The following is a 27,335-nucleotide window of genomic DNA, read 5'->3' as shown; positions in this document are numbered from 1 at the left end:
GAAAATAAGATAACATGCTAGGAAAACATCAGGTGCCAACTCTTTAAAACCAGAAAACCAAACTGCAAAATGGTGACCTGGAACGGCCTTATATGTTTTATAGAAAGGTTTGGTCTGCAAAATAAGAACGTGAACTTACATACTGATGACAGGCCATTCAGCCCATTCAGGCTTGTCATTTGCCGACAGACTAGGAAATATCCAGCACTGTATTAGGCCTGGACTTTAAAACCCAGTTGCTTTCTACCTCTACTACATGACCAGGCAAAGTGTACCATGCATTAGCATTCCACGCAAATCGCTGGGTAAAATACTGTCTCATATATCATTGGCAAAATTTACTGTTCAATTGATTGTTCCTTGTACTGTCAGCGCACCAGGGAGATTTATCTGTTTGAAAGTGTCATTCACTCACTTTTATTGTTGCACCTTGGTTGACAGAAAAGGAAAAGACCACTTGTGTCTCATTAGAAAAAATGGTGTTTCACTTAGCAGGGATCTGCCTTATTAGAAAACATTCACGCTGAACACCAGTGCCTCTCCTGGACAAATAGGCCACTTTCTCGACTTGGAATTGATCGCCTGGCAAAGCCAGATTTGTCACTTCATGAATTGCCCGCTGCCCTGCATTTCATATCAGTATTATTGAGGTGAGAACACAATTTTCTATCCAAGTGCTCCACTACATCTTCAAAATGGAAATCATTCTGAAGATGTGGCAGACATTTCCCAGGATAAAGTCCTGCTGGCCAACACAAGGCCTTCCTTGCAGCTTTGTTTTAAGATATATTGGTGACAACCCTCCGACACAGTGATTGGCAAGAGGAAGTGGAAGGGAATCGATTGAGGGCTCACCAGGTGTCCCGCTATGCCCACCATAGCAGATTTGTCTGGGGACCCCAAAAAAGCCGCAACACACTCCCTGTCTGTTTGTAAAGTTAGTAGAAGGAGCATCAGCTGTAAATAATTTATGAATGCTGATATTTTTAGAAGAGCAGAGGTCTACACCATTTCAATCTTCGTTTATTTATGGACAGACATCTTCGGAGGGGAGATTGAGGGAATAATGTGCTGTTCTCTCCCGCTTTGATGAAAAATGACAAAAAAGCAAAAATATATAAAAGCTGGTAGTCTTGAGTTATACCTCAGAAAGCGTTTCACAAGAGTATCGGGTGACATGCGTAATGCCGCTGCCAAACCACTGGTGCAATATCAGCATTGAAAAATAAAATTTTTATGCCCATTTGAGAAAGGGAAAATTATGTATAAGCTAGAAGCAGGGTTTCTGTAGTGGGCTCTAGTGGAGTTGTGTGGGTGGGGATTTAGGATGGAGGCAGGGTTGGTACAGTGGGCTGTAGAAGAGTAGTGTGGGTGGGGGTTTAGGATGGAGGTGAGGTTTGTACAGTTGGCTGAAGATGAGTGGTGTGGGTTGGGGTATTAGATAAAGGCGAGGTTTGTACAGTTGGCTGAAGAGGAGTGGTGTGGGTTGGGGTATTAGATGGAGGCGAGGTTTGTACAGTTGGCTGAAGATGAGTGGTCTGGGTAGCAGTAGTGGGCAAGTGAGTACAGCTGTGATTGAGTGACAGCTGAGATGAGCGCACAGGACAAATGACAATCATATCAAAGCAGTGTTCTCCTTATTCTCAAGCCTACACTAAAATGTGAGGCATGGAAGTGATTCTGAATGACCAGAAGCCCTCCCAAACATGGCTTCCTTCTCAAAGGATCACAGCATGGACTTCACATGGCTAAGAATACTTTTTCCTGATCTCTGCTTTCTTTGACAAGTTTTACATGTCTGCCTTAAAATGAGAAGAAAAAAAAGCTACTGGCACAGAAAAGCTACTCTTCTGATTGTTCACCATCTTTCATCATAACGAAGCAAAAAAGTGTTTATTTTCACACCTGACTGACTGCGGGCAGCTTGGGAGCCTGAGGCTATGGCAATCATAACAACAACAATACCAGATTCATAAGCTAGCACATTCATAAACTAGCAGGGGTTCCAAGACTACTGGAGACTTGAAAATGAGATGACATATCAACAATGCTGATAAAACCTTGTTAATCCTAATCTTTCAAACATTTCCACTTAAGCAAACAAATTTGTTGATTTGTAGACAAAAATGTAGTAATAGAGATTGGTATTGTCTTTGCCAACACTGCTATTCCAAAAGCAGAACTAAAAAACCTGAAGATGAGTTCAGGAAGGAGGAGAAGGAGCAGAAGTTTGTCTTTGCCATGAATAGGTAGGAACGCTCACCTGCCGTCGAAGGGGTTGGCTCCAGGGATGACGTGTGTGCTGTCGCGGCCTACCAGGAAGCGGACGCGGTCATAGAAGGACTGCAGGTTGCTCTGAGTGGAGGGCAGCTGCGTTTCCTGGATTATGTCCAGGGGGTCTGGAGAACCCACACACAGCGAGGTCACATGACACGAGGCCTGGAGACAGCAGTCTGGATCCATGCAGTCAACCAGACCATCTGCACAGGGGGGTGGGGAGAAGTGAAGAGAAACACCAATTCAAGTCCACAGCTGGAATCAAATGTGCAACCTCTGAGCCAAGTTCCTTACCCATTATACATACTACACAGCACTTGATAGGCATGCTGATAGGCTGAAAAGCAGGCTCCACCATAAATAACAGACAGGCTGAAAAACACAGCCAATCAAGGTGCGACTGAAGACTGAAGCCACTGCTGCCGTAAGACCTTCCGGTTAAGTGAAGGTGTTTTCCTGTTGGGATTTGTGAGCTGAGCAATTCAAGAGACTGCTGTCCAATCATGGCCATGGACCGAAGGTCCCGGAGGCTCAGCATCCAGTGAATTACCCACAATCCCTCCAACTGGTCCCCTTGTTCAGAAATGTGACTATTCCCTTTCTAATAATACAATCCAGACAGGTTCATGCATGTCCTAATTCTTTCAAAATCTGTGAGTAAATCTGGCTCCCTGCAGGTTTCTGTCCACAGACCTTCACCAGCACAAGTTTCTTTTGCTCAGTGGCAAAAGTATAGCTCAACTTTTGAGTAAATCTAAGCAGATCTGGTGTAGGCACATCAAATACATACAGTATTTTTAACTCTTTCAATGCTAGTAAAATATACTTTTCCAGATCCCTCAGAATTTTTTTACACAAATTGTTGCTAACCAGAAAAAAACCTATAATCACATGAAAGAATAATTCAGTTATGAATATTGGTAAAAGTACATTTTAATGGTGTCTAAAGAATAAAAGTATTTCAGACAATTGACACAGGTTTGTCTCATACTCCTGGCCTGCAGGCCATCTTACTGAATTCAGTGGTATTATTGCATACCCAGATAATTTGCAGGTGAATTTTCAGACTAACACAGTAGAATGTATTCCTACACGCTGTATCCATACATATGAGCCATTTCAGATAATGAAATATGACTATGTATGTGTTGATTTTACTAGAAACCAGGAAATAGCCATTTGACGTCTGGAAAAGAAAGTGTTAAAGCAGTAAAGTAAATATTTGACCCCAGTGTGGTGTAGAGGTGACACCTCCCGGCTGTGTCCGGGCGGTGGTCGTTACCTGCATCGTTATCCTTGCCGTCGCTGCAGGCCGTCTCCATGGAGGTGTCACAGCCGGTTCCTCTCCAGCCCAGCTGGCACACGCAGTACCAGCCGCTGTTACCCAGAGTGCACCTGCCATTGCCATTGCACAGGCCCGGGCAGCCCTCTGTGTGGACACGGGCAAAAGACACAACAAACAAAAACACAGCCGGGTCGTCAGTGGTATCCCAGCCACAAAAAAGGAGAAGGCTGAAAGCCTTAAATGTTGATGTACCTGCAATTTAGTCTGGAAGCAATAGACAATCTGATCTAATACGAAAGACCCTAAAATGTGAAAAAATGTACATGTATAGTATATAGAGGTCATTTCTAGAATGTTTTTTTTTTTAATCCACTTGTTCCACTTTGGCATATTGTTTAAAAACAATACCAGCTCAAACAGGGAAGAAATTATATACAGTATGGTTAAAAAATATTTTCATGTTGTTTTCTTTTAACAGAATTAAATTTTTCATGACCAGCTTACTGAAAATCTCAGCCAATAATTTACAGTACAAATACAATTCCTTTCTTGTATCTTTAGCAAGTATGGTCAAAGATAGTACCTCGCAAATGCAATCATTATCTCATGCCCCACATTAAAAACTTCAACAATGCCTCTTTGTCAACAGGGTGTGTCCCATCTTCTATAAAATTAGTTCCAGTTACTCCCATACTCATAAAAACCTGGCCTTAAAATCAAATGGACTGGAATCAATGCCCTGGAATGAAATTATGTATACCAGCCCGTAGCATAAACGCTCTATGCGGTTGTTTAGGGCCACAACCGCTAGGGGGGCCACACGACCACGAGGGGGGCCCACATGATCCAATGTTTATCTAAGGTAAATAACGTTATTTTTGTAATTACGTTATTCATCCCCTATCCCGGAACAAGCTAGCTGACTAGCAAGTTTTAAATGGAATGGCAACAGAAAATGTCATAACAATGTAATGTAAGAAGGATTTTACCAAACGAACACCCCCCCCGCTCTGATACCAGAAATTCCAGTCTGGTTTCAGAAGTGTTGAGACAAGTCCCAATCTATCTACTTTCCTTTGATGTAGGGTCCCCAAATATTCTAATCATGCTCAATTTAGAGCTGTGGCTTTCAATACTGTTGACAACCCCATCCTTCTAAATGACGAAAAATGCTACTTTGGCATCTCTAGGAGAGTTCTTACCAGGTTTGGGTCTAACCTAACAGATATTCAACAGCATAGATCTATCAACCACATAGATTCTATCTGACACCGCTTCGGTCACACAAGGTGTGCTTGTACGGCTATGCCCTTGGGCCGAGCCTGTTCATATTGTACACGCATTCCCATGGGACAGATTAGCCAACATTATAGCTGCATTGCCTTGCAGATGACATGCAGTTGTTTTTTAACACCAAGGCTACGACAGCATCCATCTCCTCCACTCTTACTGCTAAACTAACATTGCAATTTGGATTCAGCTCAACCTTTTTAACCTAAATGGCAATAAATCTGATAAATCTCATAATTACTGGATTTAAACAGCTTGATTGTAAAAACATCAATTGTGTTTGCAACATTGATAGTTATACTGACATCTTAATCCATGATTGCAACCTTGAGGTGATTTAAAAAAAAAAAACCCAACTCTCTCTTTTGAGGTGCATGTCAAAAATATTACTAAGCCTGCCTTCTTCCTCCTACACAACATCGCCCAACTAAGACACTCCCTAAACTTTTATGATGCCAGTACCCTCACTCAAGTCTTCAATCCCATAAAACTGGACTACTGTAATGGTGTTCTCTACGGCATCACAAACAATGTCCTGAGTACATAGACCAAATCCTTAGTAATCCTTAGTAAGGCCCAAAGCCTTACCCATTCACTATCCTGCAACTGCATCACTCCTATGTTGCTCAGATTAGGCTGGCTCTAGATCAGGTTTAGGCCCTACACAGCTCCACATTGCCCAACTGATCTGATCAAACCCTGAGAACCCATTGACATGCTTAGATCACCAGCTGATTTAAGTCTGCTCAATACGGTCAAACTATGGTCCTAGAGAGACAGAGCGTTCAGTTCCACTACTCCACGTTTGTTGAGTGCCCTCCCAAAGTGCAATCACAGAGGGAAACAAATCAGTACTTCAAATCAGTACTCGAGACACACCATTTTAGCCATGTCAGCAAAACATTTTAAAATCCCTCAGCCTACCACATTTATCTGTCTGCATTTATTTCATGTGCTTTTTTTAAACAGACATTGAACTAAATCATATATATATATTTGCATTTATTTATGATACTTTAAATTGCATATGAAGTGCTTTGAGCTGCACAAATAAAATGTATTACTATGCCATTGCTTCACACAATACCAATCCCCAGATCTTCAGTTGACGTACCTACTGTACGTCAACTCACACAGGAAAAAACAGAGACAGCGATATCGGCACCTACATGCTGCATAGTGTGACAGGTCATTAAAAACATCCTATCAGTAAAAATTCAGCGAGAACTCCTTTTGACAAGCATGACAATCAGCTGATGGAGGCCAGCTGAGAATCAGGAGAGGTTGACACACAGAGACAGCGTAAATGGATAAACAGCATTCTCTGAGAAACTTCAGACTTTAGGGTTTCAAATTCAAATTAAAACTCATGATTGGAACATTTGTTTAATTGGATCAGAGCTTTCAAATTCAAATTCAAATTCGAAGCCCTGGAGAATGCTGCCCCAAGCTTTGGGGGATCGACCAGGTTTGAGGCTCGAGGTCCTCGGTGACATCGTGGGGGGGAACTCTTGGTGGGCACGTTTGCAGGAGAGCAGAGGTGACGGTGAAGATGGCAAAGGGCCTCAATGAATGTTGTTATGCAACCCGACGGCTTCTCACGGACACACATAACGACATGAAGTCCGGTGATTTTTTTTCCCTTTGATCCAATCCTCCCCGTGCAAGTGGAGATGGAAGGATAACAAACCCTGAATGTTTTGAAATACAAACACCTAACATGTACTATATTTAAATTCTTGGACTGAGAGAGAGATAGAAAAACAGAGAGAGAGAGAGAGAGAGAGAGAGAGAGAGCCCTGAGATGTTTGTAAGGGGATGAGTATATAGGGGTTTGGTGTGTGTCTCAGAGTGTGTGTGTTTGCGAGGACAAAAAAAGAGAAAATGAGGGAGAGAAGAGAGACTGGTTAAGAGGGGGCTGTAGGTCAAGCAGCTTCATTTATTTATGAGCCGTGCTTGAGTGGGCCTCTTTATTTCAAGTGTAGGCAGATGAGACTTCAGCAGCAGAAGATTCTCCGCAGTGCATTGTGGTAAACTTGGACCCCCTGTCTTACAGAAGCAGGGATTGTGAAGGGTAAGGTCATTATCGTCCACTGTTCATAGCTTTGATTAGACAAGCCTGTGACTTCATTCTCAGGACCCTGAGAGCCCAGGGTCAAAACTATTTTAGCCAAACCGACAGCAGAATATATTAAAATGATGAACAGAGCAGTAGTATGAAGTTGTGCATTCAGAACATGAACCTGAGATGCTGTAGTGGCTGAATCACCCTCAATCATATTATAAAATACAGTTTTGAAATATCTATTGGAAAAGACCAGCCACCCACACTATTTGCAGAGATCTTATTGGGTGCCTTGCTTCCACCTGAAAGCGGATTCCATCCCTGAGAACAGAGACAAGACTGTCTCACAGAAACAGGCCACAGCGCATTTACCTTTTCCTCATAAGCCACTGCGGTACACCCGCCTCCTGTTAACTAAACAAACTCAAGCGAGCCGCACGGGAGCCTGGCTGATTAGGCCAGCTATCCCCAGGAGGCTTATTAAAATAATCGATAAAAAACTCTCTTTCTCGGCTGGAAATGGCTCAACCACGACAGGGAATCCTCTGCAGAAAGAGAGACCCAGTGGGGCATCTGGCCCGAGGCTGGCTGACAGGGGTTTGGCTTCCTGTACCCAGAGTCTAGCAGCAGTGGCAGAGGCCATGGTGACAGGAGGTCCATTACAGAGGAGGAAGGGGAGGCATCAACACCCCCAAAGCCCCCACCAAACCTCCCACCAAACCTGCTGGCCTGCTTCTAGTTCCACACTCATATACAAATGAATTATTTCATTAATAAATAATAAATAAATTCACACAGAAACCAATTAATATAAAGTTATGATTGTGCTTTTTTGAGTGCAAGCCATGCCCACATGATGACACAGTAAAGTGTTTCCAGCAACCAGTGGCATGTTGTTTTTTTTTTTTTTTTTAACAGGGGATTGTGGGTATCCACACCGTGTGTGTGGTGCAGGATGGCTATATGGGGGTGGCGGTGGGGGGGTTGCCACTGGACAAAGGGAAGATGGAAATTTCTTGATCTGCATGTCGCCACGGTAAAACCAGGGGTGCACAGGGTGAAGGGGGTTGGGGGGGGGGTGGAGCGGCCAGTGGTGATGCAGGGGCCTGGGACCTGACGGAAGACAGGCTGGATCGTGTGAAACTGCTGTAATAACTCATTGATGAAGGGTAAATAAAAGAAAAACACATGGAAGGAAAGGAAGAGAGGAGGGCGGTCATACCTTTCACTACCTTATCCAGATAGTGAGCTTGGGAGATAAAAGACAGGAGGACATTTAAGGGAAATTGAACAGTGCCATTTCCACCCACGGACACATGACCGCTGGGCACTCAGCCCAGCAATGGTGAAATTCCCAGCATGCAATGCAAACATCGCAGCAAGCACGAGGCAGAGGAACAAGGGAGGGACGGACAGAAAGACAGACAGAATGTGAATGTAACATCTCAATTGCTTCCTGTTTACCAAGGCTGAGCAGTAACCATCCCTACAAACACTGATCGCGTAGGCGTATATAAAAAACTCAACGGACACTCTCCCCCCTTCTGAGCTGTGTTATCATGACAGGGTGGTTACAGTGGAAAAAAAACATTTCAGACTACAGGTGTTGGGGGGGCATCCATCTACATACTGATGTGGTATTAAGCGAAAGGAGATGCAAATTACGACCCCAGGAGGAAATCATCAAGACAGTCCGTGTGGGGAGGCACACGAACATTTTCATTATGACTCGGGTCTTTCAACTCTAATAATGGAATTCCATTTTAGATTGAGACTTTTTTTTTTCTTCTTAATGGACTCTGCTACTCTCTCTCAAAGAGGTTCCAGACTGGAATGTCTTTTTTCAATATGAAATATATAAGAGGGATATCAATAATGCAGGCACAGCGTATTAAACATTCACAGACTGTACTTGTGCAACTCGTCTTCTGTTAGCTGCAGCTGAAGACATCCCCTAATGTCCTTTGTGAAAAAGAGTCTTCCGTAGGTCTAATTCAGGAATACGCTCTCACCTTAATGACAGCCATTTTTCTCTTTTATCTGTCGTTACCTCGTGCCCCCTCCCCACCCCAGCACCAAATCTATTTAAGATGCAATATTGTCTTTAGCTGAAATGTGTAAAGGGCTAACGTTGTTTACCTACTGATTCCTTTATCATAGGGGATGCTGCACCTCGTTTGATAAACAACACTATTAGAGATGTTAGGGAAAGTAACGTTAATGGCAAAACAAAGAAGGGCTTCTGAGGACAGGCATCTCCCATTCAGGGGGGAAATCAAAAGCCGTTCTTTGGAACAGGGACAACAGGACACGGAAAAGGAATAGTGCATAGGGAGATGTGGAGCAAGGCATTCTTGGAAAAAAGAGCTTTTCGGCGTGTCTTCTTGTTTGACTTGGCTGTTCCAGTGGATGGCACCGATCCACACTTCGGGCCAACTTGGAGAGACAGAGAGCTAGGCGATTCAACGGGAAAACCCGGAGGTAAGCTGGAAATCTTACTCCCTCTCAAACATGCACGCACACAACATCGAGACTGGCAAGCTCCCTCACGCAGATATTTTACACCAGCACACGTGCACACACTGCATACAAAGTGCAGTTGGGATCTATCCAGAAATGGATATTGGGTTTTCAAGTACACAATGCCCCTCCCCATAACAGAACATTAGCCTTCTGTCCTTAGATGCAATCTCTACTCTGCTAGTCCACATGTTTACAGAACTGCCTCACTCAGTAAGTCTGTGGAAGTGCTAAAGCTGTAATTCGCGTAGTACTACATAAAATCCATGCTGATTTGCCCAGACTGCAGAAGAAACGCTGGTGATTTGGTGCCAGTTGGTCTACGTGCCTGGCATCAGCGTTCTCATCGCGATTATCTCCAGGAGAAGAACGGAGGGGGTGATTACAATGCATTGGCTGTTTGTAGCAGTGGAGTATCAGAGCTCATCTGCACTGCAGCCTCCATCTCACTGCCTGGCCTTGTGCAGAGTGAACCCTGCCAGGCTCTGCGATGCCCTGCCAACACAAACACTTAGAGGCCTCCTGGGCAGCTGTCACACGCCGCTGCTCGATCGGGGTGCCTGTACCTGTACACCGGGACTCAATGTTCCTCCACGGCTGCTAATGAATCCAGATCGCTGTAATCTTCAGAAATCGCTTGTTGCGTGGCTGAATGCCATCAGTGAACAATTACTCAATGTGAGAGGCCGTTAATTCGTTTAGCTTGTAGCTTACTTTGGAGATTGAAGCCAAGTCGGATAAAATGAAAACAGCTTACTGGACCAAAGCGTGCACCAGACTTTTTTTGAGGTTTTAAACTTGCGGTAGGAACCTTTGTCAGAGGAAGCACAGCGTAATAAATGCTAAACTCTAACTCAAACCAAACTGATTTTTTTTCCTTTTCTTTTTTTTTGTTCCAGCCAACTGACTCTTCCCTAAAAGAATGCCTTTTCCAGTGGCTGCGCTGCTCGTCATAAAGCTTGCAAAATGTTTGCATTTGAAATCAAGCACCCAAAAAAAAAGAAACGTGAAAAATAATAATGGAAATGGTGAAGGATGATAGATGGGGGGAGGAGGAGGAGAAATGAAAGGACGAGGCTAGCACGCTCCCACATTAAAATGCATGAAGTCAAGCCTCAGATCCCTGCGCAAACCTGCTCATGCTAAGCTAAGTTGCACAAATTCAATTAAGCATGCTTTTTCCAACCCTTTTTATTCCACCAACCCCCCCAAATACTCCGTCCCCCCGTCATGAACTACCACCCCCCCCCACCCCCACCCAAACCCTTCCCCTTGCTACCTCAAGACTAGTGATGGGAGATTGAGGGTTCCTCAACCCCATAATGAGTGGAGCTACAGTACGCCGAGCTGTCAATCACTGACTTGACAAACAAACCAAAAGAATTTTTGCTCTCCACAGAAAAACACAAGGACTAGCTCAAATAAGTGAATCACTGCCAGAGTACTCGATCTCCGCCCATTTTTGGGCGTAGTGAAGCCTCCCTCCTTCATCACTACTCTGAACCCAGCCGCCCTCCTCCTCTCCTCTCCTCCCTACCGATGGTGCAGTGCTCTCCGTTCCAGCCCGGGCTGCACTCGCACTTCCCGTCCTTGCAGGTGCCATGCTCGTTGCAGCGCGGGTGACACGCCCTCTGCTCGCACCCCGCGCCCATCCAGCCGTCGTCACAGCGACAGGTGCCCGACACGCAGATGCCGTGGCCGCCACAGTCCGATGCACAAATCTCTGTGGGAGAGAGGGGAGGGAAATGGGGTGGGGGTGGGGGGGGGGGGGACAGGAAGAAGAGACAGGAGGAGGAGCAGGAGAAGGGAGGGAGGGAGGGATGGAGGGGGAAGACAAATCCCAGGAATTATTGTCAGTGAGAAGCGGCCACGCTCCACTACCTTGTCCGACGGTGACTGAAAGGAAATTCCTTCACCTCATAAGGGTAATCCCTTTTGACAATAAGAATCTAATAAGTAGATTACAATGGAGAGGACATGGCTTGCAAAGGCCTTAGCTGACTGATCTATCCCCCCCCCCCCCGAACCCCCTACTCGTCTCCTCTCTCTTCCTTCTTTTGGAAATTCTTCTTTTTGTGTCATGGGGAATGAAGAAAAAAGAAAAAATGAACAATAGCTCAAAAAGAGAAAAAAAACCCCCAATTGTTTCTTTGTGAATGAACTGAAACATGTCAGATTTAATTTAATACCGGTGAACAGCTATGGTAATGCAGCCCAGACCCGCGAGTAAGTGCATCCTTTAGGTCACGAAACAAGCAACCGTATCGCTTAGATGGAAAACAAACATCTTAACGCATTTATCCCTATGTGCTGTTCTTCCCTTCTCCGTCAAGAAAAGCAGCGCAGACTCCACACAAACTGTTACAGCATCACAGTGTTTCTTAAGCAGTCCTTTGCCGTAGTGACCTATTACTGGCGAGGTCCAGGCGGGCTCAGGATGATGTGTGGGAAGTCAGAGAGGACAAATACTGCTAATCTGCCAAGTTTGTTCTGTCACCGCAGTGATCCAGGATCAGTTGCTCTCAAACCCCTAGCGTGACTCCCTGACTCCAAAACTCCAGAAAGCAGATAACAGGGAGGACAGGGCAAAAATAACACCGGCTAAAAGAAAAAACAAAATAATAAAAAATATCTTGACAGGGAATGTGAAAACCTTTATAGAACTCTGACAAAGCTTTTTTTTCTTTCTCACTGTGAGCAGCTGCGATAAATTTCGAATTGACCTTCTGTGAGTGGTATCTCGACTTGAAAGAGACACTGAATGCATTCCAAGCCATCTAGCCAAACTTACTTCCAAGGCCATCTGGAGTCCACAATGTCTGCTGAATCGAGTCAGGACTGAGTTAATTACAGTATGCCTTACCTCTTTTGTTATTGCTGAAAATTATACTGTATTAGCAGAAGTCTCTTACTCACAGTGCATAACATGGCATTACAAAGTAAGTAGTTCTGAAGAGAGATTCCTCCTCCTTGGTAATTACTGAATAAGGCTTTTTGAATTATGCAAATGCTCTTAATATCGCATCATGCGTCTTTTCAATTAGATGTGTCTGCGAAGCACTTCATTCAGAGAGACTTAATGTAGTCACACAAACACACACACACATGCACATGCACACACACATGCACACACACACACAAAGTTGTTAACTGAGCCACAGCATTCTTGTTTTACATGAGAACAAAAATGTGCTATTCTTATCCAGGAAAGCTTTGACTCTCAAACTCACGTCTGCTTAACAGATGCAAATGGAATAATTAATGAATTGAATGCTTCTCCAGTAAATACCTCATGAAGGCTGCAATTAGTAGCAGACAGAAGTGAATGACTAAGTAAGCAGATGTAATTCTGACATTAATGCAGCCAAATATAATCTTATTTTCCAGGAACAGTAAATTAATATTGTTTTTGGGGGAAAATGGCAAGAAATAATTATATGATTACTAGAATGATATCATATCAACATTTTAAAACAAATTGGTATATTCTATCTCAAAATTATGCTGGTTCCATACAAGTCAAAGCCTCAACCAGACTGAGATATTGTTTGGAAATGTTAAACGAAGGTGGTTCATTGTCCTTGTTTTCTTGTTTTAACCCTCAGCTCAACTACACCAGGTTAGCATGCAGTGGAAGAAGTGTCACAGATGTGTTTTTTAAATGAAAGGATTCTATGACTCTACCTGCATATAGAGGCTTTGTTTAATTTGGAAGGCAGCTACCCACTGCTTCGTTGCCTGATTAGTCACTGTTCTTCATTAGCAATGTTTCCGAAGGAGCCTGAGTATGAATCTGAACTGGGACCGGCTTCCAAGGCAACACTTGAGGCTCACTTGAGGTTTTTGAGGCTCAGACAAAAGTCCACTCTATTTATTCACATCCATCACTCAACTCTTTCAACCGCTACTCTCAGCCTACCTGTTCATTTTTCAATATGAAATATATAAGACTATATAATATAAAATAATATATGATGTCACTTACATTTATACACAAGCTCAGCCTGCTGGCTGTCTTCCATTCTGACAGTTCATTTCTGAGATGTTTACAGAATTACGGGATGTCCTACTCGCCGAAGGATACGAACAATGCTGCCTTCAGAATCACCTGAATGAAGGCACCTTGGCAGGCATCGTTTCATGCTAACTTTAGAATGAGATGTGCCTCCATGCCTTTCTGCCTTCCAATGCTGCCTGCGCAGACACTGTTTTTTTTTAAAATGAGACAGACCCATCGTAACTATGCTAAAAGGATGAAGGACAGTGAAAGAGTAAAAGAGTGATGCGGAGTCCTGGTGGCTTTGTGAGCAGCAGTGGGCAGGGGATCATCAGCGAAACCCCCACAACACAGAACAACACAACACACCACACAACAACACAAGACAGCACAACACATTCGGTCCAATTCACTGAGAATACATACGAGATATGTAACACTACAGCAAGAATGCTGCAGTATGTAACACAACAGCATACGTTACAGTATTCAACAACAACACTGTATAGTGTAAGAGCATCGAAGGGTGGTGTAACATGTCTGTAGACGTTGACCTCTGACAGCTGGCTGCAGAGCAACCCCTTGAGTTATAGCTTTGGAGTAAAACCTCGTAAATGCAGAATATAGACCCAGCAAAGGCTTAAAGGGACTCACTCACCTGTCGAACAATCATGTCCGGACCAGTTCGGATCACAGCTGCACGTGCCGATTTCAGGCAGGAAGGCACCGTGCCCTGAGCACTGGTCCATACAGGAGGCTCGGGGGTCCTCACAGCTTGAACCCCCCCAGCCCACTGTGCAGTGGCACTCCCCTCGAACACACACCCCTCGTCCAGAGCAGGTCGGGTCCAGACAGTCCACTGGAAGAGACAGGAGGAACCACTGTGACTAAAAAAAATGGGTTTCAACTTTTTTCCAGTGTGTTGGTTTGTTTTTCTCCCTCTTTTCTTCAATTTTTATATCGTGTTGTTAAGGTGCTGCTTCTTGAATACGCGGCACTGACTATTAGAAGAGAAAAGTAATAAAATATGCATTAAAAAAGAAAATGGGTCCACTAGTTTTTTGTTACATTTTTTCATCTTTGATCATCTTTTAAATATCCCATAGCCCCTATTTCATTGATTAGGGAGTTCTCTGGCTTTGAAAAAACTCCCAAGTGTGGTTCTCTCAATCTGGCCATTTAATCATCCCACAGTTTAATCAGCTCTGTAATTCCCTCCCTCTCCATCTCATCTGATGAGTGCAGAGTCTTCTGAAGCAAAATGGCTCCTGTATATCTCCCAGATGTTAAACATTGGTCATGGATGAAATGAGTTTCCCTCCTTCACTTTACAGTGCTTTGAAATCATGAAAGGCACTATATAAAGACAGTCTATTACTAGTATGAGAATATTATGCATTCCAGCTTAATGACAGTAGGGGACCCTTCAGTCCCATAGGGCAAAAGCTGCTGAATGATGGAATCGGTTGAGATATCAAGGGTAAAAACCTGCACACCCATATACAACACAGATAAAGCAACAACTAATGGAAAACCTGTCCTTGGATCCCATGACAGTCAAAGATCATTATGTTTTGAAGTGGAATCCTCCACACCATGGTTTTGTTTCCCTGAAGAACACAGAGCCAATCCAAGAGTAACAACAAAGTGCCGTCCGTATTCCCCTTAACACTATAGTAGTAACTGAGAAATCAGGATTCACATAAGAGAAGGTATCTCAACATGAGGAAAAACCAAGCTGGTGGGTACCTCTTAGCCACAATCCTATATGGTCAAAAAATAAAACAACACTACTTGAAAAGGCAGGGGATATTTCATAAGCTAAACTCAAAACATAAAAACAAGGGCTAGACAAGTTCAAATATTCAAGATATAATCATATCGTATTAGTAAGTTGTGATCTTGCTGTGGAGCAAAATATTACTGAGTATGCACATGGCAATAATTCCACAGGGTGTGTGGGGTGTTGGTAGAAATAAGCATGACGATCATTCCTTAAGCATCACCATTGACGACATGCCTCATGTACAGGCTGGCAAATGCAATGCCCTGCCCTACAAACTACAATAACAACAATACCCGTTTTCAGACAGCCAGTGAATGCCAAACTAGACACAACGGGTAGTGGTGGTCAAACCATGGCAACTCCTATTTACCATAACACAAATAGGTATAAAGAGCACTATAACGGGGAAGGCAGGACTTCTCATCTCCAAGCAGATGGCTAGGGCTCAAGGCGCAAAGATCACTGGCTAACTGACAGGAACGTCTCTCTTGGCAATTAATCATTACAACTGAAGGTCGGTGAGAAAAAAAGGTAAAAATCTTAAAGGGGCCTTTGCCCGCGCTCTCCTCCCCTCTTTATGGCCCACATCAGACCCAAAATAGAAAGACGGTCTACGGGGTGTCAGGAACCCCCATTTATCATAGTCCAATGGCCCATTTTTCATCTAGAAACGTGCCCCTTCAAGAGCTGTCATAGACAATAGATACTTCAATCTTATCTCAGCACTTCTTATCCCTTCAGCAAGGGGACTGGGAAAGTCATGCTTTCCCCTCCAATTTCGCCAAAATCGAGATTATGGGATTTTGGATAACAAAGGAATAGTTTTGTCTCGTTAATGGTGAAACGGTGGGACCCAAATCGGCCGTTTTGTTTAACTGGGTGGGAAAAGGGCGGCAATCGATGAAGGTGGTGACCTGGAATTCTGTTAATACTGATCAATGCTTCTTGTTTGACCGAGGCAAACAGATGCTCATGGTTTGTGCAGTGCAAAACGTTTTCAGAGAATGCCACATCAAATACATTGGGCCAGACTCAAAGATGAAAGACTTACATTTAACGCACAAAGCTGAAATGTTTACTTAACTAGATCTTGACAAAGATTTTAAGACGGCCTTTTCCAGACCATACCTTACATGATTCTAAACATTATAAACAAAGGTAACTGAACTATGAGGAAATTATATCAGAGTAACATGAAGAAAAGAATGGAAAAGAAATATTAGCAGACATATATTCTAATTGAAAAATGAAAACTGGATGCTGAAACGGACCTGACTGGTAAAAACATTTTCATCAAGAGGAATCTGAAATCAGGTTCTCTGACTACAGTGTCCAGAAGAACTGGGTAAAACATATTTGTGAAACACCATGTCAGATACCAATAAAATTAGACAACACATTTGCAGAGCCCTGAGAACAGTCAACAGTCAATATTCAGTGAAATAAATATGTTAAACTGAATATTGAAGCTTGCTGATAAAATTAATAATAATACAGAACACGTTTTTCAAAACTTACAGTAGGCATTTTGGTGGTTACAATTAACCAGACAACGAATTCCTTTCCCCTTTTCCCTAACCTCTGTTTCATTTCCCTTATCTAACCAGCTCATTATCTAAGCTAGGTGAGGTGCCCACACGCAGGCCATAGTCACCTTCCTCGCAGTTCTCTCCCTTGTATCCGGGGTTGCAGATGCAAGTGCCCACGATGCAGGTTCCGTGGCTGCTGCAGGTGACGTCTATGCACTGGTTGGTGGGCACGTCGCACTCCACCCCCTTCCACCCGCTGTGGCACACGCACCTCCCCTTCAGGTACTGTCCATTCCCACTACACAGTACAGGACACGAGGCTTTGGAGAGGGGCAAAAACACAAAAAATCTAAGAATGGCTGGGTTCAATAAATAATTGACCTTAACTTTGACCTCACAATCAAGTCATAGTTATTATTCCTCACAAGTTATGGAATCATTAACTCACAAAACACTGTGAAATACAGAACTACCACTTGTATTTTTCGGTAAGTCAAAGATCAAATGTTGATGGAATCCAAGTAAATTTTGTTCTGTGAGCATATAAATCTGTTCAGTTAGATCTGCTGGTCTTCTCCCATGGTTTCAATTATTTTCATTTGACTTCGAAAACAACAATTTGCAACAGTTGAATATATAATTGCACAAGAAATATATATTCAATGATTACTGTATTGAGGGTGAAATTGAGGATGACCAAAGAGAGTTGCTGACCTAGTAATACAGTAATTGTTTTGTGACAATGAATGATTCCACTCCAGGTTTTAAAAAAAACTAATGTTTGCCTTTGTTATTTATCTGCTATTTAGATTTTTGCATTAGTTAACTTATGTATTTGTTTACATGCCAAAACAGTCTTTAGGGAGGTTCAAAGATGGTCTTGTGTGGATTTCATGGATCTTCATAGCTTTTTGAAAAAATAAGATAAGACTCTGTCTCCCGCAGAGATCTGATAATGTGCCTATTTAGATGTGTAGAGCATACTGAAAAAAAACTGACAGGGATTAAGACCTGTGTGAGAGACTCAAAAGCCTGGAGTACAGATTAGAGAAAAATGGCTGTCTAGATTTGACAACCATATCGAAAACTGCTGAACTGTAAGGGGACCGATCAATGTGGCACTGATGATCTGTAGAACAACCGAAGACTTCAAAGGGGCCAGAGACTCAAAATAACGTGAGCTGCACCTTCATGTGCTTCTACGTGCTTTTCAAGCGACATTTTGGAAAATACGACAGTCTGGCTTGAATTAGCCAGAAGCTCCCTTCCCAAAAGAAGCTGAAGAACACATAAAAGCTATCTAAAGCGTCGTTCCATCTGCTGGATGTCGGCTCCTTTGAGCAAATGAGATGGAGGCGGACAGTACGATTCCTGAGAGGGTAGAATGTTATTTTGAGCACTGGAAATGATCAGCAGAGGACTACAAATATATAAAACTACTAATTCAGTACACAGTATGCCAAAGCTCTGTTCCACTGAAATTTAAATAAATAGTAAATAGTAATTTTATTCAGTAATGCTGAATTTCAAATGCAGTAAATAGCTGGTGGAATCTGTCTCCAAAGTGTTTCTTCCGTACGTAGTATAAACAGTGTTTGAACTCATGTTATTTACATAACACACACCTAATGCATATGGAACAAGGGTTAGCAGAACATGATCCCACTCAGCTTTAAAGGCAGCGTTTGGGAGCGAAGAGCAGAGAGCACAAAGAGGAAGGATAAGAAGTATAGAGAGAAAGGAAAAGAAAGGGAGAGAGAATAAAGAACAGAAGCTTACCTCTACCACAGTCTGCGCCTCGGAAGCCAGGAAAGCAGTGGCAGGTCCCCGAAACACAGTCGCCATTCCCAAAGCAGTTACTGGGGCAGTCGTCAATGGAGTCTGGGGGAACCATTGAAGGGGGACATGTGTATTAAGCTGGCGGTATACTCAGTAAGAAGGAAGAACTTCAGGATTGAGAACCACCGGCGAACATGTCCACAAACACTCTTGTCGGTATACTCAGTGAGAACATCGCACCGTTTAATGTCACTCCTACGCCGCTGGGGGGCGCAGAATAATTACTAGGAAGCTATTAACCGGGGCTGGAATCTCGCCCAGACCTCCGTCTCACGGCTATGCTGTGGATGTATAAAGAGAAGGGCTACGCGAGATCACAACACAAAAAAAAAGTTTAAAGTGTTTAAAGTGGCTTTAGTATATCTAGCTATGCAAAAGAAGAAAAAAAGGCGAAGGAGATGGTATGTTCGCCCTCTAAATCAGAGTAGGACGGAGAATGGAGTTTTGTCTGTACATTCGGCAAATGCGGAGTTTAGACGAGGGGGTCCACTTCTCTTATTTCCAAACGTGTGCTAGGCGTTTTGATGACTTGATGAAACAAGTAGCACCATCCATCAAACATGCGGGAACTCCCAGAAATCCCATCTCTACAGAAGAGAGATTGGCGTTGACTCTACGTACATTAGCATGTGAAGTCCGCCCTCTGAACTCTCAACCGTGACATAACCAACAATATTTGGACCAATAGCTGAGAGAGGGAGGTCGGAGAACAAGAAAGGCATTTTCTAAAAGTTCTCCCTGGGGGCTGTCGCACACTGCACCGTGAGAACACACAACATCGCGTGTTCTTGTTCTTTAGTTGTTCTCATTGCATCTTTTTGCTCAAAAAGTTCTACTTCTTACTAAGTATACACCTACTTTAGTGTCCTGCAGTACCTGCCAATATGAGCTTAACCACTGCTTGAACAGTCAGACCTGGGTCAAATACCAATATTAAATATTTAAATATATAATATACAGTGATGATACTGGTTCCCTGCTGAGCCAACCCCTAACAGAACATTGGGAGCAGTTTTTTAATTTACCTGGTGTAAAGCTGGTTTATACTCCAAATATCAAATTATAACTGTAACCCTAATTAGTTGAGGTGCAGCAGAGGAGTCTTGACACAAGACTTGAGAGCTCCAACACACACTTTTACTGTGCAAAACACACGTTTTCTTTTAATTATTGTGCACTTTTAGGAGGTTCCATAACAGAGTAGTAAAATATTAGACAAAAGGGGGCAAGGCAGACAAAAAGTGGTTTCATATATGACGTACTAATAACAAATTAGGCAAGGGGAAACAAGACTTATAAAACATACTGCAAAGTGTACGAGTGTATGGGGGGTTACTACTTTTTTATAGTTTTGGTAAAATTGGGTGAAGGGAAGAGGAAGCAGAGTTCCTGTGTGTGGGAGGGAGGGTTATTGGCAGGTCAAAATTTGGATTGAGGCATATACCTGTTGTGTTGGTATATGTGTATGTACATGCATGCGAATGTGTTTGTGTGTGCGTGAGTGTGAATGTATGTGTATTAGGGATGTATCCGAATCCGAATACCGTATTGGGGAAAGCATGAATAATGCGATGGAAACAGATATTTCTTCAACCCGAAGTTGCTCGTTATTATTTGGATTCGGGGAAAAAAAAGTCAGCTCCATGACGAGTTCTCATAGCCTCTATCTAACGTCTATCTAACGAGAGAGAGAGAGAGGCGGCACCAGTTACACACACCAACAAACTTTGAGCCACTGTGTTGCAAAACGTTTAATAAATAAGTTCTATGCGTCAGCCATTATGTTTCTTCAAATCGATTCATATCATTGTGGATGGCCACTAGATAAAAATGCCCATTCTGTTTGCAACAGCACTTTGATTTCACTAACTAGTCATTTAATTTACTGCACATTATTGAAAAGTAATCACTATATTCTGTAGTTGCCCCCACCGAGTCAGTGCACAGCAAGCAGCGGGCTGAGAGCTGACTGTTCCCGGCTATCACTCAGGGAAACTCTCGCATCGAGGAGGAGTTGCGGGAGCTAGCGAGACACAAGCCTGGTGTGGCAGCTGGATTTCTTTCAAACCCCTGCAACCTATACCTCAAAATCAAGCTTAGAACCTGCAGTTTTTAGCTGTATGTGTTAATTTCCTCCATTAAAAACCCAGTCGAAATATTGAAAAAACCGACGTTTTACCTTGTATTTCAGTCAATATTCATCCGTTTAAGATGTAACATGCTGTATGTCTCAGTCATAGGTCTTGGCTATAAGGAACATGAAATCCATTCATGATAACAGTTGCCACCAAGGGAAAATATGAGCACATCAGATGGTTTGCAGTCTATCCAAACTTAGTTCAGTAGGGGAAAACAAATAAATAAATAAAAATAAAACAGGCAAAAAAAGTTCATGTAGGCTATTACTGTTATGTAATTACTGTTGTAAAGTAGTAATTCACGTTTCCCTAGCGAACTGTAACGTTAACACATCAAGAAACGCGAACGCAGCATCATTGAAATTTAAGATTATTCCCTTCAACAGAAGGATATGTTTGTAAATATCTTTACTGTAAATAGTTTCTATTTCCAATGCAAAACAGAATCTTTCGATTTATAAAACATTTTTTTCTGTTTCTGATTGTTCAATGTACCCCAGTTAAAGGGGGAGGGAGGGTGCTGGGGTTCAGACAGTTCATAAAACTTAGTTTAGTTAAAAATGAAGAGAGAGAGAGAGATGACAGTATGAGAATTTGGAAATATATTTCATAATTAATTATATGCCATTGAATTGTCAATGAATATTAGGTTAGAAAATACAACATTTGCCTGATTTAATGTGACTCCCGGTATAAACCACACCCACTTCCGGTCTTTTATCCGAATACAGATACAGATACAGATCATTTTGTTGGTTGAACAGATACAGATACAGATACAAATAATGACGTCTCTGCACACCCATAATGCGTATGTATGTATGTGTGGAACAGCGTGTGTGTAAGTGCATCTATATGTGAATGTTAGAAAGAAAATCACCCCTCTATCCCCCACACTAGCTCCCGGCCCAGACCCTCCTCCCCAAAGCGGCTTTGAGCAGCTGGTCCATCATTCATCAGGACAACACACATCGTTTTGATCCCTCAGGATCTTTGTCAGTTCTAATTTTAAATGGTACCCACATACCCATAGAGATTCTTAGCCTACCACCTGACTCTGTGTCATACACAGATGGTAAAATGTGTAACAGGACACCGTATGTAAATAACAAATACTGTATAATATTGATTGTTAAAGCCTAAAATACTTCAATACTACGGACTGAGGTTCTGTAAGATACAGCACTAATTTTACCATGCAGCCTACTGATAAAATGGACAGATGGAGCAGTTGGCATACTCGGTATTCATACCCCAAACATTATGAATGCACACTCTGTAATTACAATCATGAGGTATATATGTATATAATCAGGTTATTTTTAACAATAAGTCATGGAAAGTGAAGCATTTGACACTTTTTGACGAGAGCACCCTGGCAGACTCTGTAGTTGCATCCCAGTTTTGTATTTATTCATGGTGTCACCTTCTCCAAGGGAATAATTCATTAAACTGAACAGAAAATGTACGTACCTTTACAATGACTATGACATTTAAAGGCCTTGAATCTCACATAAAACCGCTCTGACAAAAAACTGTTTTAATTTCAAACTAGAATATCAACAAAGGTCTAGCCATCGTTCACACATGGGTTTTTTTCTCTTACTGCAGTTACAACTTGCACAGTTTTCACTGAGTGATGATAATACACTTCTTAAAGCACTTGTTTTTGAAAAAAAGCCATTAAAGTGGCTACAGTTCCAACCTATCCTCCAGATAATACAAAACAAATACAGTAATACTGTTAAACTCTGATAGATAGAAAGTTGGAAAATTCTATTATTTTTTTTAGCAATGATATAGTCAATAAGGAAGGAAAAATTGTAATATAAACAATTTACAAATATTTATGGAAACATCTTTCACAAAAAATTCTATTTATTTTGGCATTACTGCAAAACTTGAAAAAAGATATCAGTAACGGAAAGGGCCAAAAAACTTGTCTGCCAGCCAAACATAAAAATTATAACTATTATATTTAATAAATGTAGTGAAATCAATCATTTTAAATTGTGATTTTTTTTTGATGGTCACTCCAAACAAGATTCTAGGTCGTTGGAAATGCTATAGATGTCCTCAAAAAAATTAAAAACAGAAAAAGAAAATATGTTAGTAATAAAAACCTTGCAAACATACGAAAAACAAGTTTCTTCCTGATTATTGTAAACAGATCTTCCATTGTTCCAGTTAAAATTGTAATCAGTTATCTACAGCAAACGTATTGTTGTCTAAAGGGTTAAAAATAGTGTGCAAAAGAAATGCTATTCCATTTTACAGTGACATTCTTTCTACCTTTAAACTTTAAGCTCCAAAGTCGAAAGTACATATTTTCTGACCACGGCTGAAATTCTTAAGTTTACAGTGGATGTGGGACAGGAACAGAAGAGCACACCTTTGGCATCTCAGAAATCAGTATTAAACACAATGAAACTGGTTTTGTCTTGTCACGTGCCAAAGGGTAAGATCTGCTTCCAGCAAGCACTCATGAAACAAAGCAGCTTTTCTATCTGTCAGAGGTTAGCTACATGGACAGACCGGACACTGCTTGCTTTCCTCAGGAGAGCCAATCATTGCTGACAATGTGGCAGGAGAGAGATTGAAGGAAACAGATAAAGAGAGAGAGAGAGATAGAGATAGAGATTTACTTCTGTTGCTGTTGATGCTGTTACTGTTACATAGTATTACATTTATCAATATTTTAAAATTATTATTATTTTACATTTGTATTTCATGCCAATAAAGCAACTTGAATTGAACTGAATTGAATTGAGAGGAAAAATACAGGGAGAACTGAGTGATGACAATCTTAACCTCCATGGCCAAGAGATGGGGATGGTGTGTGTGTGTGTGTGTGTGTGTGTGTGTGGTTCAAGCGGAGATATGTCCCTATCTCTCTTTCATGCATGCAAGCAAAGACAAACGCATACTGCTGCATCAAGTGGCAATGGAGGGGCTCTCATGTAAACTGAAAGGAGTGTCTACCAAGCAGGAGCACATATCTGAGCTCAGAGCTTGTGGAGAAAGAAGAGATGCCAGATCTGCAGGGCTCTGCTGTTTGATTTTCCTCTAAGAAATACAACTGAACAGATGCTATTCCCATTGTGAATTCCACTGCATCTGCTGTAAAATGACAAAAAACAGAGGGGCTTCTGTGATGGACACAGTTTGAACCTTGTGTTTAAACCTTAAACCTTAACATGGAGAGCCTTCCTGCATAGATTCTAACATTATACAAAATAAGAATGCAAAAACTTCTTACTCAGGCATGATCTCTTACACTGTCCATGACTGATTATGGTTTGCTCAACAATCTAAGGACTATGCATGTTATCTGTGTGCATGTGTATGCGTGCATGTGTTTATATATGCTTGAGGTATCCTCCTGTGAATTTGCCCTGGAGAGTCACTGTGGCATCACTGGATGTTCTTACTGTAAATTGGATAGCATCACATTACTGTAACAACATGAGGAAATCCACAGTAATAGGGCCTCATATTTGCAATATGTCATCATGCAAACCCATATCGCTTACTTCTCTGACAGCCATTAGAGCCTGACAGGTAAAATTTCCAGCTATTGTAAAAAGGGTCATAGTGAACAAACAACCCTCTGAACAAACTCAAACGGCATTACGTTAAGCACAGCAAATCTCAAATCTAAGTTGCAAATTACCATACATTGACTACACTTTGTAGTTTAGGGAAAATAATTGGAGAAAATTTGGCAGGAAACCAGCTCTCCATTGTTAGACTTGATTATTACAGACAAGAAACAAGAGCTTCCTTCTGTGAATATCAGGTCTCTAGGAAATTCCACCACAACAGCGAGAATTACGTCTCTCATCCTGCAAAGCCTCCTGAAATTCAACTTTTCAGCAGATGGAAGTTCATTAAAACTCAAGGCTTCAAATTAATTACAACCCAAGATGCCACACAATAGTGTGTTACCCCATGTAAGATCTGAGGTGACTTATCTATCTGTGCTTTTCTATATTTCTCTCTCTACGAAACAAAGCTGCAAGGCTTGTTCCAATTAAGTGCTGCTCCCTGGGCTCGTTGTTCTTTTTTCAGCGCTGACTGGTTTTTAACTACAGCAGCACACTGTCACAGACCACAGAAGAGGGAGAGGCACAGGCCCTCTGTCTAAGCGGAACAAACGCATGAACAAATACGCTGGGAAATCCCAAGCGTCGCAGAAAAAGAGCCGCCAGGAGAACGCAAAGACTGACATGGACGCCGAGCTCGGCTGAAAGAATGCCCGGGGATGGGGGTGGCAGTGTCTGTGTGCTGGTGACTGAAAAATCACAACAGCCAAACAGCTGTGATTGGTCACACCTTGTGAGGAGTGGATGAGATCATTGTGGGGAGGATGGGGGAGGGGCAGGTGGGTGACTAAGCTACAGGACACTTATTGAAGAGCTATGCATAATACAAGCAGAAATAACATTCCTTTCCTGTCTCGTTGTATATTAAGTGGCCTAAGCAACTGCAATTATACTGCAACTACAGAGGTAGGTGAGCAGTAACAATTGTAACTAAGGTACAGTGTAACTACAGTGTATGCTGTTACCTCCACACTGTTACATTGTATTTAAAGTTGTAAAAAATATGCTGTAAGGTTTGAATGATATTTTCATTTCAAATATGAATTTTTAAAAGGAGAAACAAATGGGCTAACTGGCACTTATGAGTGAGACTGTGGGGACTTCATTTTGACTGTGGTAGAAAAAATATCTATTTATCTATATATATATATATATTTTTTTTGGCCATTTATTAATTTAGATCACCACTATTTTGCCTTCATTTTCTGAAACTAAATCGCACATATTGTACTTTTTATTCAGCTTGCAAGTAGAGCACCATAACCATATAGGACAGAGTTAATGGAGTAAGAGAGGGGTAATGCTTTTGACATGATTTGGGAAAAACAAATTTGTTTTATTTTTCCAACGCGCAAGCTTTGATGATTTAGAAAAATGGCCAACTCCATTTTTTTCTCCAAATGTTTTTTTGCCGATTGCTTTAACTTGTAATTTCAGGAACAATGCTTATTCAGCAAAAAAGGACAAAAAGCTGCCAAACAAAACCAGCACTCTGGAATAAACAGGCTTTCAGAAGATCAGGCCTTATCCTCATATGCCGCCATTTTGTTATTCTCTTAAAAAGGGCTCTGTTCCCCCCATCTCTCTCTACCACATCTCCCCTCTCTTTTCCTCTCTCCCTTTCTCTGTCACTCCCTCTCCCTTTCTCATTCTTGAGCTCTCTCTCTCTCGCTAAAGGGCATTGTTCAGATGACCCAGTTCCATAACAGGAAATCACCACAGGCACACTGTATGTGCTAAAACCTAGGGTCCAGATGACGTCAAGCAAGCATGAGCACGGCCATGGTGCGGAAGGTTCCGGTTGGTTCCGTCTCTCTGTTATGGGTTTTTCTGCACTTCAGCTGTTCAGCTGCCCCCACCCCCCACCCTGTGTTTCCAAACCCCTCCTTATCACACATGCTCAGTCTTGTGTTCCAGCGCCGTAGTATCAGTAGCTGATACCAGCTCAGGATTGGTGGATGAAGAGATACACAAAAGCAAAGACTGCTCTACATGCACCTGCGAAATAAGGTAGACTTCCTAGTTTCCGAGGCTATATGACAGGAATTCTCATGATCTCCAGTTAAAATCAGACCTGACCATGTCCCTTTTTGTGAGGTGTTTCAACTTGTTCTGTCTTTAATGGTAGAGATTTAACTTTCAACTTCCTTCCTTCCTTCAGGTGAGATTTTAAATTAAGTTCCTCACTTATTAATGTTCCAACTGAATTTTCAGAAAAAGAAGAGGTGTTTGCCCCAGTGTCCTGGTGAAATTGCCACTAAAACGACTCCCTACATACTGTATGGACACTTAATCATCCCCCCATCTATGTGGTCTAATATGCTATCCATTATCCACTGTGATTTAGCAAGTCTTGAAGCCTACTTGGTTAAAACCAGGTAAAACATGTGGTAAGAATATGGAGTGTAAATGCTATGAATATAGATGGGTCACCTTTACTATTACTATGGTGACGTACGATCCCACATAAATGGGCAAGGGGCGGGCTCACCTATCGCCGTGGTGATGAAGGAGACATGCTCGGCTTCTTTTCCGTCATTGTAGACAGCCAGGTGCCAGATGCCAGAGTCCATGTACTGGATGAATCCGGTGTCGTGCCGGGTGAAGGGTGCCAGTGCGCGATGCTGGTCCTGAGAGCTCTCCAGGCTCCGCCCCTCCTGTACCAGCAGCCTTCTACCATCCAACAGCTCCACAAAGTCAAACTGCAGACACAAAGTGCAGAGGGACCCGATCGTCTGAGCGAAAGACCTGAAAACTACCCTTACAGAGACAGGTTATGCAGTAAACGTGGAAGATATATTTACATTTCAAACAAAGAATCTTTAATCTTTTGCTTTTTGGGAGACCTATAGCAATTACAATAAACAAATATACAAACCATATTTAGATATTTTAATGCCAGTACAATATCAAAAAGGTCTAAAATATCTATTACAATTATACTTTTATTACAATAAAAGTATAATTGTAATTGATATTTATAATGACACTTTATAAAATGTCT

At 42.1% G+C, this 27,335-nt stretch overlaps 1 protein-coding gene across 5 annotated transcripts in view; it reads right to left on the bottom strand.

Moving 5' to 3' along the window:
• Positions 1–27,335, bottom strand: part of LOC135263761 (teneurin-4-like) — a 243,476-nt gene that overhangs the window by 69,323 nt on the left and 146,818 nt on the right. For all 5 annotated transcript variants that reach the window (XM_064352121.1, XM_064352122.1, XM_064352123.1 and 2 more), the window contains 7 exons: positions 26,823–27,033; positions 18,529–18,630; positions 16,875–17,069; positions 14,093–14,293; positions 10,975–11,160; positions 3,560–3,706; positions 2,264–2,480 (listed from right to left, as the gene is read on the bottom strand). In XM_064352121.1, the coding sequence (XP_064208191.1) occupies positions 2,264–2,480; positions 3,560–3,706; positions 10,975–11,160; positions 14,093–14,293; positions 16,875–17,069; positions 18,529–18,630; positions 26,823–27,033 (1,259 nt within the window). The remainder of the gene's footprint in view (positions 1–2,263; positions 2,481–3,559; positions 3,707–10,974; positions 11,161–14,092; positions 14,294–16,874; positions 17,070–18,528; positions 18,631–26,822; positions 27,034–27,335) is intronic.

This window comes from Anguilla rostrata, chromosome 9 (genome assembly GCF_018555375.3).
Source record: "Anguilla rostrata isolate EN2019 chromosome 9, ASM1855537v3, whole genome shotgun sequence".
Taxonomy (NCBI): domain Eukaryota; kingdom Metazoa; phylum Chordata; class Actinopteri; order Anguilliformes; family Anguillidae; genus Anguilla; species Anguilla rostrata.
Note: the sequence above shows the minus strand (reverse complement) of the source record. Positions and strands in the feature narration are given on the sequence as shown.